The sequence below is a fragment of the Syngnathoides biaculeatus genome, chromosome 23 (genome assembly GCF_019802595.1).
Source record: "Syngnathoides biaculeatus isolate LvHL_M chromosome 23, ASM1980259v1, whole genome shotgun sequence".
NCBI classification, from domain to species: Eukaryota; Metazoa; Chordata; class Actinopteri; order Syngnathiformes; family Syngnathidae; genus Syngnathoides; species Syngnathoides biaculeatus.
The window spans coordinates 6,958,330-6,971,754 of NC_084662.1; the positions used below are offsets into that span (position 1 = coordinate 6,958,330).

The following is a 13,425-nucleotide window of genomic DNA, read 5'->3' on the forward strand; positions in this document are numbered from 1 at the left end:
CCCGAAGAAAAGCCACGCAGGCACAGGGAGAACATGCAAACTCCACACAGGCGTGTCCGGGATTTGAGCCACCAGTCCGGTGTGAGGCCAACGCACCAGCAGGTTGCACGGCCCGTACCGCTGGTCCGATGTTTTTGGGATGTGGGAGGAAACCGGGGTGCCCACCCGAAGAAAAGCCACGCAGGCACGGGGAGAACATACAAACTCCACACAGGCGGGGCCGGGATTTGAACCCCGGTCCTCAGAAGTGTACCGCTTGTCCATCATTAATCAAAATGAACACACACAAAATCAGCCTTCAAACGGCTTTAAAATACATATAAATATGCGGTTGGCACTTTGTAGATTTAACCTATTGCGGGGGTGGTCTGTAACCAAACCCCCGCGACAAAACGAGCGACTGCTATCAATAATTTTATCCCAATCTGTGAGATTATTTTGTCGTCCTTCTAAATCAATCGATTGCGCGCGCGTTTCAAAACGTCCCCAGCTCACTTCCGACTCTCCCGCTTTGCCGCTTCTCCTTTCAGGTGTCGGGGGGGGGGGGGGGGGGAACGTCCGAGGAGGGGAAGGCGCACGCCGACCGAGCACGTCTCGCTCGCTGCGAGCCTCGTGAGCAACCGGCGCCGAGCACGTGACCGACGACGGCGGCCTCGTCGTCGACCTCCCGAGCAAAGCGACGCAAAAGTAAGTAAAAGACGAGAGTGGCGACCCAGATCCCCAATTTGTACCTTGTTGGGTGGGGGTGGGGGTCGGGGGCCTCGAGATACGAACGAGGCCTTTTCGGATGCCACTTTTGGCTTTGACTTGCGAGCGAACGGGACCTTTGCGATACGAGCAGTGAGCGTAACTCGCTTGGCAACAATTCCAAAGCGTCGAAGCTCCCAGTTGACGTGTGTGACTGCGTTTTGAATCTAAATGTGTCTTTTATGTATTTCTTCTCTGTAGGTATGTTGTGTGATTGCCTGTTTTTGCGGGTTTGCTTGTTCCATTTGTGGGTTTTTTTGTCATTTTGTCTGCGTCCTCCTTTATTTTGGGTGATGAGCGGCCCGTCATACGTAGCTTCGTGCCTCGTAAAAGATATGAATATTATTGGCTCCACCCACCCGGCCAATCGGTGACAAAATATGAATGGGTGTGTTTGTCATCTGGAGAAGGCTGAGAGGTTTGTCGAATATTTTGACCGCGACTAAACGAGCAAAATGTTGCGGACAGCTGTCAGTGTGACGCGGCGCCAGCACAATAACGAGGATTTGGGTGGTTGAGGCCCATAAAGAGCGTCAATTTTCATTTTGAATGCAAATTTGTTGCGAGGGATCTTACGATGTGGCGGCTAATAATAACTTTTATGGCAGTTGCGGAGCCGCCAGCGAGGGGCGGATGCGGATGCGGCTCGTCACGTAAACCGCTCCAACGCGCTCGGGTGACCTGGGAGTCGGACGTGCGTGGCAGGTATTCAGAGTGCCGGCTAATGGGCCGGCTGCTCCCGGTCGGGGGGGGGTCGGGGGCTGACGTAGGTCTTTTCTGAACTTTCACCTGTGCCCGCAACGTGTTGGATTTGTATTCTTGCCTACATTTTTTTTCACTTTAAGTATATTTCAAGGGCTTTTACATAATAATTTTGGTTTGAATATGTAGAGATTTTCTTTTTTTTAAAAGGACATGTCAGGATTTGCCTGATGGGCTTTAGAACGACATAAAATATCAACAGTAAAGCGTTATTTCTATGTTGGAGTGTTTTTAAGAAGTGGATTAATTTTTTTTCCTTTATAAGCAATTGGGATTTTATTTGAGTGGGATTTTTTTTTAATTCTCTATAGGAGGTTAATATTTTACAATATTTGTACTTTTTTTTATTTTTAAAGTGCTTAGAATGCTATTTTTAAAATATTTTTTGTTCACTCTATTTTATTATCCGTCTCGTTCTTTGTAGCTATTTTGGGGGGGGGGGAGGGGCGGGGGGTTCATGGCCAGGTGGGGGAACTATTTATAATTATCATTTAGCTAGATAAGAGCTCTGAAAAGAAACTGTACACTAGTGCCCCCCCCCCCCCGCCACACCCCCCCACCACCACGGCAAGCACACAATAAGCCCAACATGCCAAAAGGTCAACGCGAAAGGCGCAAATTGTGGCACTTTAGCGCCGTCGTCGTCGTCGTTGTTGTTGTTACGTCTCCTATGGCGCACGTGTCGGGGGGGGGGGCACTCATCCCTTTTTGAACCTCCTTCCATCAGCCGCTTCACGTCACTTGCGCTTTTAACGCGCACCACCAGTCACCCGTTTCATGCCGCACGTGTTTTTGCCGCCACTTGAATTGTGTTATAAGACGTTGATGACATGCAATTACACGAGGTCCCCCCCCCCCCCCCCCAGTTTAGTCTACATTTCGGATGGCCGTTTCAGCATTATAAAATGATAAAAGCCTTAAATAAGCACGTAGAATGGGCCCCTTGAGATTTGAGTGAAGCGGCTTCAGGTTTTTCGGGTAACAGTGGAGGAGCAAAACGTAGACAGACAATGCACCCATCCTTTTTTTTTTTTTCATTTCTTTTTTATTTTCATGATCGGGAACCAACCCTGAAAACATTATTCCCACGTATTCAAGAATGAATCTATATATTCATTTTTTGTTTTTCTTGGCCAGGAATTTTGGGATTCCCCGAGTCTCGTGAGCGGACGCGTTTTGTCCTCCCTCCGCCATCCTCTTCTCACGCACGGAACAAGGTGAACGCCGCAGGATCTTTGTACGACAGCGTTGTTGTTGTTGTCGCGAGTGTCGGTGGATGCTGTTGTGGTCCTTGAAGTCCTCCCAGCGGGTTTATCGATCGCGCATCTGCCTCCCAACGACTGAACGCTTTTCTCTGCATATTTTTTTTTTGCCAGCCTTGCGATCTAACGATCTATTTTCCGTTTGTGTGTCTCCAGTGAGTCACTCGGCTCTTCATGTGAGCCACTACTCGGTTGTGAGGATGAAAACTGCGCATGACCCCCACCCCCACCCCCGTCCGTCCGTCCGTCCTCTTCCTCCCGAGTCGAGTTTAGAACAGGTGGCCAAACAGCTGTTGCTTAGAAACCGGGAAGCTCTTGGCTGACTGTATGATGTGTTGTGTTCGAGCTCCTTCTCTGGAGCTTCTTTCATTCCTTTTCAGCCGATCCTCAAATGAATGCGCTACAGAGACGAGCCACTTTGACGTTCAAGCTTTTTTTTTGCAAATATTCTCTCATTTTGAATTTGATGCCTGCGTGATGTTCCCAAAAAATCTGGCAGAGAGACAGCAAAAGAGTTGAGGAGTGTTTAGAAAACAACAGCGTGGAACATTTCAAAGGTGAACAGGTTAGTTGGAAATGCGTGATTGTCAAAGGCTCGTTTGTTCATGAGGAAGGTTATTTGGCGCACTTCGCTGCTTTGCCAACGACTGCACGAGCCAATAATGCAACACTTTAAGAACAACATTTGTCAGCGTACAGTTGCAAGGCATTTGGAGATTTCATCATCTGCGGTCTTTAATACCATCAAAAGATTTGGAGAACCTGGAGAGATCACAGCACGTAAGCGACAGGGCCGAAAAGAAAGCCTGCCTGTGACCTTTCACCCCTCGGCCTCATTGTGCTTACACGTCAGAAACCCCCCGTCAGTTGACACACTTGGCCGCTACAAATACAAATGCAAGTTAAAACTCTACCACGCAAAGTGAAAGCCACATGCAGGATCAATAATGTGCCGCCATCCAAGCAGTCTTCCTTGCGTATTTCAGCGAGACACACCCCCAAACCACATGCTACAAGTGGCTTGCAAAGTCGAGCGCGAGTCGGGCGGGCCTGCGCTAATCTTTTCGGCAGACCTGTTTGTTCGTCGCAGTGGGATTTTGTCCCAGACTGCGACGGATGAGCAGGGAAGCGATTGGCCGACCGCCTCAGCAGCGGCACTCGGGCCGTTTTCACGATGCGCTCGTTGACACACGACTTCACGTCCTGAGAGATCCTGAGAGGTTCCCAGGAACTTGAAGGTAAGATGGCACCCACGGAAGTTGTCTTATTCACATTCTTTTACGACAATTTATACCATAGAGTGTGGTCATAATTATCTGCTGTGGAAAAGTGGACACTTATATTTCTGAAGGTGATAGTAGTTGTGAAACTCGTCTTCACATCGAAAATGGGAAAAATTCAAGTCACGCAACGACTTCCGGAATGGATTAATTTCCAACTGTTATGTATTTTGTCATATGCAGGTTGATTTATTGTGGATAAAGTGTGCTGCAATTTTTTTTTCAAATTATATCACACATAATTTGCAGGATTTTGAGCGTATGATGTATTTATTTTGTGGTCAAATGAGACGCTTTCTCACCTAAGACATCAAATGAAAAACAAATGAATGAACGCAAGATTACTATTAATAAAATCTACACAATGTACAGAACTTTTGTGCATTAACTGCATCATTCTGACAGGTTTAAAGTGCGCTTGCGTTTTTTGGGGATTTCACCGATTGCGGCAGTGAAACGGAACCAGAACCGAGGTAAATATTCTCGAGTGTGTCCCCCCCCCCCGCGAGTTATTTTGTTTTCAGGAGAGGCTGGAAAGGAAGAACGACGCTGCCGTTCCTTTCATTGCGGGGAGATGATGATGATGATGATTACTACTCGAGTGTCCTGAGCGACAAATCATCAAATGCTGTGGGAGCGTGGAAACAGGCCCCGCCTCCTCCTCCTCCTCCTCCTCCTGCCGTGACGTCACGGCCGTTCAAAGCCATCCCTTCGGTGCGTCCGCCGGCCGCTCGTCGCTCGCCTTGCTGCCCTCCGCCAATGCGTCTTCACACCGCGTCTGCCTCGGGCGTGCGTCATCCGCGTGGCCGGCGCGGCCAACGTCCTCCGGAGCCGTCGGCGCTCGGCGACCAAGGTACGCCGCGCCGCGCTTTTCGTCCAGTTCGGACGGCGAGTGATTCCTGCCGAGCGATTGGCAGCCTGTTATTTGGTGGGATGTGATGGGAAATATGTACGTCGCGCGTCAAGTTTGAGTGGGATGAAGTGGGAAGGCATTCAGCACCGCGGACAGCTCCCGATGTTGTGCGCAATAATGGAAAATGAATGTCATTGTTTTAGCAGTTTTTTTTTTTAATGCTTGAAATGTGGGATCAGTTTGCAATATAAAAAAAAAACTGTATTTTCTGAATCTTGCTGTCAAAAAGAGGCATATTTCTCCAAGACGAGGGCACCAAAAGTTGCTTTTTGTTTGCACGGCAACAGGCGAGGTTATAAATGTGCAGTTATTGCATGAAAAATGCCGTTCACGGCGTCTTCGAAACGTCTGCGTGCCGAATGAGTGAATTGAAACATTTCAGTGCTGCAAGAGAAACATCTCCGGATGTGTCAAATATATACAATGAGGCACGTTATCCTATGTCAAAAATGCGTTGGGTGAATGGTGAGAGAAAGCTGTCTGCATAAATGTATTTCATGCAAAAATGTGGGGGACTGTTGGGAGATCAAATTAAGTCATTCTAAGCGATGATAATCTCTGGGAAAAATTCAAGTTAAGATCATTTATTGTGCTCCAAGAAAATAACGTGAGGAGATTACAGTCAGACTGTTGTCAAATCCAAATAAAATGTGACATAAATGCAGCCTTCCAAACTAGTCAAGGCTCGGCTCATTGGCTAGGAAAGATGGAAAATCAGATCTGAGGCGGAAGGAGGGAAGCGGAGGGGAAAAGTCCAATAAAAAGCAGAAAGGAGGGATGAGAAAAGAAGGGCAGAAAGCAAGGAAAGAAAGAGAAAAGTTATAGTAAAGTGGAGACCCTTTTTTATGGGGTGCGGGGGTTGGGAATGAATGCTGAAAATGCTAATTTATTGTTAAAAAAAAAAAAAAATTCAGGGGGGGGGGGGGACTACAGAAAGCCAGGAGAAGCGGGCGGGTGGAAGGCACGCAAGGAAGCCCCCCACCCCCCGCGAAATATCTTTTTTTTTTTTTTTTCCACCGTCCGCAGGAAAGCAAAGAGAAGCTCAGCCATGAACGAGTCGGCCAACGTGTCGGCGTGGGCCGAGGCGGAGCGCAACGGGACGGCGTGGCCCGCCCCCGCCCCCGCCGCCGTCAACCCGTGGGACGTGATGCTGTGCGTGTCGGGCACGGCCATCGCCTGCGAGAACGCCATCGTGGTGGCCATCATCTTCTACACGCCGGCGCTGAGGACTCCCACGTTCGTGCTGGTGGGCAGCCTGGCCACGGCCGACCTGCTGGCCGGCGCCGGGCTGGTCCTGGACTTCGTCTTTCGCTACGCGCTGTCCTCGCAGACGGCCAGCCTGCTGACGGCGGGCTTCCTGGTGGCGTCCTTCACGGCGTCGGTGGTCAGCCTGCTGGCCATCACGGTGGACCGCTACTTCTCCCTGTACAACGCGCTGACGTACTTTTCGGAGAAGACGCTGCGCTGGGTGCACGCCATGCTGCTGGCCACGTGGGGCGTGTCGCTGCTGCTGGGCCTGCTGCCCGTGCTGGGCTGGAACTGCCTGGAGCGGCCGGCGTCGTGCAGCATCGTGCGGCCGCTGACGCGCGCCAACCTGACGCTGCTGGCCGCCGCCTTCCTGGTCATCTTCGCGCTGATGCTGACGCTCTACTTCAAGATCTGCAAGATCGTGTGCCGCCACGCCCACCAGATCGCCCTGCAGCAGCACTTCTTCGCCGCCTCGCACTACGTGGCCACCAAGAAGGGCGTGTCCACGCTGGCCATCGTGCTGGGGACCTTCGGCGCCAGCTGGCTGCCCTTCGCCATCTACTGCCTGGTGGGCGAGCGCGAGTACCCGCCGGTGTACACGTACGCCACGCTGCTGCCCGCCACCTACAACTCCATGATCAACCCCATCATCTACGCCTACAGGAACGCCGAGATCCAGCGCTCCATCTACGTGCTCCTGTGCGGATGCTTTCGGGGCGACGCCGCCTACCGCTCCAGGTCGCCCAGCGACGTGTGAGGGCGAGGGCGGGGGCGGGGTAAAAACAAAAAAACGCAGAGCCCTCCGCTCTCGTACCGAGATTTGGACATTTTGGGAAGGCCTCGCGTTTCCACACAGCCGCATTTATGAGAATGAAGTCGTAATGTTATATTTAAAAAAAAAACACACACACACACACACACACACACACACAAAAAAGTCCTTGTAACATTTCAGTTGAGTTTGACTTTCATTTGCGTCGCGATGTCACAAAAAGGCAAATATTCTGACGGGACAAAAAGTCGTTACAATGCTAAAACCGTTGCAGTCCCAGTTAGGAGATTCAAGTCAAAATGTGACAAAATTCCAAGATTCTAATCGATTTGTTGGCTTTTTTTAAAAAAATTGCGTTGCAAAATTTATATGAAAAAAAAATAATAATCCAAATTCAAAGAGTACTGTCACAAAAATCCTAATTTACAATATTAACGTTGCGACAATTTCAAGGAAAAAAAAAAAAGGCCACTAAAGTTTGGAGTTCTCACAGAAGGTCGTAATATTCCAATATCAGTTGTAATTTTATGGCAATTAGGCATTATGTTACGTAAAAAAGACGTAATGTTGCACAATTAGGAGATTTTTTTTTTAAATTACCCCCCAAAAAAATCAGATTTTGGATTGTTATATTACAATATTTATTCAAAAATATTTGAAAAATGAATCTCATGTTGCTTTGGAGTCAGAATCAGGTGTCAGGTCATAACTCTGAGAATGAATTACTCGAGTAAAAAAAAAAAAAAAGTTGACGTGTAGTTTTTTCTTTTTTCCCCCCAACAAAAAAGTCTTCAATTTACTTTTTATTCTCATATTGCAACTTTATTCTTGTCTTTTTTTGAAGCCAAACTTGTTTTTATTTCTTGAATGTATTTATCCCAAGAGCTGATGGTCCTTTTTATGTACATATTTATTTTTTTACATTTATTTTTTTGGGGTGGGGGATCCGCTCGGCGTGAAGCGGCCGCCGTCGGCTTTCGGCACTTTAGCTCAGCAAAGACTTTGAGAAACGCTTTGAACAACAAAAGACAGAAAAATCAAGGACTTAACCTGTGAATGTACTTTCATGAAAAAAAAGGACAGAAAAAAGTGCACTTTATTCAGTTTGTTGTTTTTGTTTTGAAATGCCAAAGCAGTATTATAACAACAACAACAACAACCCTTCTATTGTATTGTGACCGACCGGTGTGGCATTTTTCTATTTTGTAAGTTTGACGTCTTTTGCTGTGTGTTTTTCTACCAATGGCGATGACAAAAAAAAAAGAGAGAGAATAAAAGCGCTCCAAATGGAAAAAAGCGAGGCGCGACTCGTCCTTGCGTTGGTGTCCGTCTGCCTTTGAGTGCTCGCTTCAATTTGCGCACGTGGGCCCATTTTCAAGATTTTTTTTTTTTTTCCTGTGGCATGTTTGTGCGCTCGTGTCCTTGAGAAAACCTTCCGGTGAAATCGTCTACCTCGTCGTTTGTGCTTGGATTCGAACCCAAATAGTGCCTTGCCCGTTCGCGGCCCCGCATATTTGCGGATTTTGCGCTCCGTTTTTTTTTTTTTTGGGAATGTACATCCCAAAAACATGCAAGATTAATTGGACACTAAATCGCCCCAAATGTGTGAGTGCGGCCGTTTGTCTCCATGTGCCCTGCGATCGGATGGCGACCAGTTCAGGGTGTACCCCGCCTCCTGCCCGTTGACAACTTGGATAGGCTCCAGCACTCCCTGCGACCCTTGTGAGGATAAGCGAGTGTTGCGTGACGACGCTGGCTGCGGTTAGCACGCACGCTAGCACGTGTTTTAGCATGCGTGTGCGTGTGAGCTTCCACAGAGGCCCCTTAGCTCAGTGGTTAGCGCGTTGGGCTGGTAAACTGAAGGTCGTGAGTTCGTAGCCCACGGCGGTCTCCAGTCCCTCTGAAGGGCTGCATCGGTTGTGATGGTTTAAGTGCTCCCAGTATTGAAAGATCTTCTTCAAGTTATGACACGTGTGTAGAATTGTTTTTATTTTTTTACTTTTTCCACATCCGCGCCAGTCTGAAAGTTCCCCATCCATGCGACTTCCGCGTGTTCATTTTCGCTCCGCGTGCATTTCGCTATGGACGTCGAAACAAAGGCGAACGCAGCGAATGAAAGAATACAGAAACGTATCGTTTGTTATTTATCAACACTGAACAAGAATCAACAGAGGATTGTTCGGGCACATTTGGGATAGCAAAAGTAAGCGTCGTATCATTTTCGCGCGCTGAAATGAGTTTACATGGTCAGCAGCACGCAGAGCGTGGAGCTCGTCGGCCAACGAGCGAAGCAGACGCGTCGGACGATCTGGCGTCGTTCGCGACAATCGAGGGGGACGAACGTTATCGTCGACGGCGCGACGTGGGCGGTTGCCGTGGAGACGAAACACCGCGCCGGAGGTGCCCGAGCGGGCGTGATCGGGTGCGGTCGCCATCTGGCCGCCGTGACTGACGTGATGTTTGCAACCACAGCCGATGTAAAAAAAAAAAAGTCTACACACCCCTGGAGATTAGATTACATCAAATTAGATGAGATTAGATATATATATATATAAAGAGAGTGAGAGAGAAGGATGAATGGATGGATGGATGGAGAGAGACACAGATCTAGATAGATAGATAGATAGATAGTTGGAGGGAGGGACATATAGATAAAGAGAGAGAGAGGGACATATAGAGAGATGGATCAATGGATGGAGAGAGAGAGAAAGATAGAGAGAAAAAGATATCTAGAGAGATCTAGAGATAGATAGATAGATAGATAGATAGATAGATAGATAGATAGATAGATAGATAGATAGATAGATAGATAGATAGATAGATAGATAGATAGATAGATAGATAGATAGATCAAGAGAGAGAGGAGAGAGGATGGATGGATGGATGGATGGATGAGAGAGAGAGAGGGTGAGAGGTTTGAAATCAAAGTTATTGCGGGCCTGTCAGTTTTCTGATGTTAGCACAGCGCATGCTAGCACGCTGGCAATGCTCTTCAGCGTCGTACCGCAACGCAGCTAAGAAGCATGAACGTATGAATGTATTCATTGCTAGGCTACTTAGCAGCAATGCTAGCTAGCGCTTCCACATATTCAATACTTTGCGTTAGGCTTTTTTTTCTCTCTTCAAGATACAAAAAAAAAAAAAAATTAATACGCTGACGAGCCAGAAGTGCGTTTGTGTGTCCCTCGCAACTGCCGACGCCTACAAGGATGAAGTAACCATAATCGTCTTTTCCATCCCTCCGAGGCGCCGTTGCGTAATACTGTCGTTTTGTTGACAGCGGCCACATCGGCCACCGACGACACCGCGACGACCGATAAAAGATGGCGGATGTGCTCGACGTCCTCCATCGCTTCAGCGGCTTCATAACACACTCGCCCTTTGGAGTATTTCATACAAAACGGCATAATTTATTGGTTGTAAAATTCCCGTTACAATAACAATAACATCCTACTGACATTTTCAGGAGGCTAAAATTCCTCTCCAAACTACATTATAATACTTTTTTCCCCTCACATTGACTGCAATTTTTGTATCGATAACTACGTGATCATGAATTAGTTATTCCAGTCGTTAAGCTAATAACCTTTGCTATTCGTGAACTGGAAAGATTGTAGATTTTCCTTCTAACATAAGCAAACTTTTCCCACAAAAATTTCATGCTCACTTCCTGTACAATTCCAGAGTGAACGTACGTTGTACTCGTCTCTACTGAGCCGCTCCATATTTTTCTTAAACTCTGCAATTTTTTGTATAATCAAGCGAGGATAAGAAAATGGATGAGCCTGCGTTCAACGAGCTAAAAACAATTCCAATCTTGTTTTGTTGCAAGCTAGCGTGTCTGACAAGACAAAAATATGAAGAATGGCTCTGCTGTAGCGCTGTTTTTATTTTTATATATATATATATATATATATATATTTTTTTTTTGTTTTGGGTGGGGGGTTCATGTTCGTCAGCAAGCGTTTTAATCTCCCAAATGTTTTTTTTCTGGAAGCGGTGAGTCACATAATGAAGCCCGCTTTTCAGAAAAATACCTTTAATGGGAAACAAAATACAGCCATTTTGCGCTAACTCAAAATAAACTGGCAAAGGGGGGGCGGGGGGGGGGGGGGAGAAAAAAAAAAGAAGCATCTCAAATTTGAGATGACAAAAGCAGACCGCTCATGAGTGGAGCCGGCATCGTCTGCGTTTTGGAAACGTCAGCCGCGCTTGCGCGAGGAATCCTCGGCGTCCGCAGAATGAATTTGCGCATCCTTGGCGTCGCTTTTTTTGCCGTTTAAGATGCACGCACGGCCGTGATTGCGCGTTGGGGCAAATCTTTGGCAGCGCCGCTTACGCACGTTACAGTCACTGTCATTTGACGGGCGCGGATGCAAATCTGCACAGTCAAGCACGAAAAATCACACGTGTGTTACGAGTAGAAATACACAAATACTGAAAGACGTCGCTTATTTTGTGTAGTCTTGCGCCACCACGCAATTGCGCACTTGTCAGCGCACATGAAAACCGATCCAGCGCAGCGAATAACAGCCTGACGTCATTTTTTTTTTTTAACACGGAAGCACACGGGAGCTGCTGTTCACCCTACTTCTACTTCCTAGTTTACCTGACACCGCCCCCCTCCGCTCTTAAAGGGGTACACTCATAATTACAAACAGAACACACACCAGTAACTTTAGATCTGCGGGCATGACTGACCACACCCATACATTTTTTCAAATGTGAGTGACTGACATAACGAACATGCGGCATCTACAGACCTTTGAGCATTTATTTAGTCGATATAGTTTATTTCTCCAGGATTAGCTTCTCGAACTAGTACACGTTTTGTCCTCACCGGTAAGAAAATTCAAGGCAGTTGCAGAAGGACTTTCAGCCGAGTCACAAGTGGGCGACCGACTGCGTGCCGCATTTTCACGTTACAAGTCTTCGGAAAAGATTTCCGCGTAGCGAAACGCGCCTCTTTGGGGTTCTGTTACATCAGAATCATCTTTATGCGCAGAGTATGTAAGCGGTTGTTATTTGTGAATTGTCGCACAGCAGTTGGGGGGAAAAAGTACACTAAATGGTCTTACTTGTGGGGGGCAACTTGGTACCGGAGAAAATGCTCAAAGGCAGCTTCCATAAGGAGCAGGCGGGGTGGCGGGAGGGAATCTTGACGCAGGACGTCCCTGAGATTTGGAAACCTCACAAAAGTCGTCCGTGGCCGTCGTAGACCAAAATGTAGTAGAAGACGGCGCAGGCGGCCATCACGGCCGCAGACAGCAAGGCGTTGGTCCTGTTCTGCGCTCGCAGCCGCCGCAGTTCCTCGTCTGGTTGCCGCAACGCGAGTCAGTGCAACAAAATAGCACAAATTAAACAAAACAAGCAAGAAAACGCAACAAAAGCTAACCCTGCAACATCAAAAATCAACACTCGGGTGGTACATACCCAAATTTTGCACCCTCTCGTTCATGGTTGACATTTCCTTTTCCAGTTGTTGCCTGTGAAAAGAGGAAAATGCCAAAAATATTTGGGGAAAAAAAACTAAAGAAGAAAATGCAATATCATTATTTTAAAGTTATTAGCGAAGACACGAGTTCTGACAAGATTGGCTCGCTGCGGAGAGACACGTCATGACCAACAACAACCAGTTATTTCTGCCTCCAACTGAATTGTTGTACTACTGGTTTTTATTCTTTGATCACAAAAATAATGAACGGAGACGCGAGGCCGTGGCACCCCCGTGACGTCACGGGTGCTCAGGTGGGACGGGTCAAAGGGCAGAATTATCAGCCCCATGAAAATGGTCCAAAACTATACTTAAAAAAAAAAAACAGAACAGCAACCAAGTTTTGGGTGAAACGTCATTGTAAATTATATAATAATAATTTGAAAGGGGGCCGCAGTTACATCAGGGACCTCGCAGAAGAAACAGTGGCAGGAAAATGTCGCCATTATATTACAATATCTGATATGATTGTCCTTATTATAGACGAGATTTTCCACGACTATTTTTTGTCACCTTTCCTCTTCGGACAACGACCCTTTCCTGCTCTTGAAGAGTGCTTTTTCCAGGTTGTCGTGGCAACGAGTCCGCCGCTCCTCCAGGCGGTCAATCGGCGTTTATTCGGAGCGGAGTGAAAGCAAAAGCGGTTCGATTATCACGTTGAAAAGCCAGTAAATATCGGCTCTGAGTGTTATGTTTACCTCGCTGGCCACGCTTACATTTTCCCGTCTTTTGTCCTTCCCTCTCGCCATTTTTAAACATAGAAACACGCGTGGAATAAGGATGACGAATGCGGAAAAAGATTTCTTCTTCATTGGTTTTGTTACCAAAAAAAAAAAAAAAACAAAAACAAAACAGTGAACTGCGATTTCGTCGCTGCCTGTTGCGTGCGTAAACTCGTCCGCCATATTGCATGGGTCAGACCCGCCGGTTAATTCCAAACAAAAATA

At 47.2% G+C, this 13,425-nt stretch overlaps 2 protein-coding genes across 6 annotated transcripts; one reads left to right on the plus strand and one right to left on the minus strand.

Moving 5' to 3' along the window:
* Window positions 1-551: 551 nt before the first annotated feature.
* Window positions 552-11,082, plus strand: LOC133496529 (G-protein coupled receptor 6). Of its 5 annotated transcripts, none has more exons than XM_061812231.1 (5): window positions 552-687; window positions 2,647-2,726; window positions 2,928-4,904; window positions 5,991-6,780; window positions 6,876-11,082. In XM_061812231.1, exons 4-5 carry the CDS (start codon window positions 6,013-6,015, stop codon window positions 6,990-6,992), a joined length of 885 nt encoding a protein of 294 aa, XP_061668215.1. In that variant the 5' UTR covers window positions 552-687; window positions 2,647-2,726; window positions 2,928-4,904; window positions 5,991-6,012; the 3' UTR covers window positions 6,993-11,082. The 5 variants fall into 5 exon arrangements, with proteins under 5 accessions (XP_061668215.1, XP_061668212.1, XP_061668214.1 ...); XM_061812228.1 differs by having other exon boundaries at window positions 2,928-4,009; window positions 4,457-4,904; window positions 5,991-11,082; XM_061812230.1 differs by having other exon boundaries at window positions 2,928-3,336; window positions 3,523-4,904; window positions 5,991-11,082.
* Window positions 11,083-11,193: 111 nt separating this feature from the next.
* On the minus strand, window positions 11,194-13,313 carry ccdc167 (coiled-coil domain containing 167). Its single transcript, XM_061812233.1, has 4 exons — window positions 13,177-13,313; window positions 12,992-13,086; window positions 12,418-12,470; window positions 11,194-12,299 (listed from the first exon to the last, which is right to left on the minus strand). The coding sequence occupies exons 1-4, from the start codon at window positions 13,288-13,290 to the stop codon at window positions 12,175-12,177; spliced, it is 387 nt and encodes a 128-aa protein (XP_061668217.1). The 5' UTR covers window positions 13,291-13,313; the 3' UTR covers window positions 11,194-12,174.
* Window positions 13,314-13,425: the final 112 nt, after the last annotated feature.

What these genes read in the sequence shown, in the direction of transcription:
- LOC133496529 (XM_061812227.1), top strand. Translation starts at nt 6,013, where the DNA reads ATGAACGAGTCGGCCAACGTGTCGGCGTGGGCCGAGGCGGAGCGCAAC.
- ccdc167 (XM_061812233.1), bottom strand. Translation starts at nt 13,290, where the DNA reads ATGAAGAAGAAATCTTTTTCCGCATTCGTCATCCTTATTCCACGCGTG. An exon ending in ATGTAAGCGTGGCCAGCGAG is followed by an intron (nt 13,087 to 13,176) that starts GTAAACATAACA and finishes GAATAAACGCCG; the next exon opens with ATTGACCGCCTGGAGGAGCG. An exon ending in TCGTTGTCCGAAGAGGAAAG is followed by an intron (nt 12,471 to 12,991) that starts GTGACAAAAAAT and finishes CTCTTTTCACAG; the next exon opens with GCAACAACTGGAAAAGGAAA.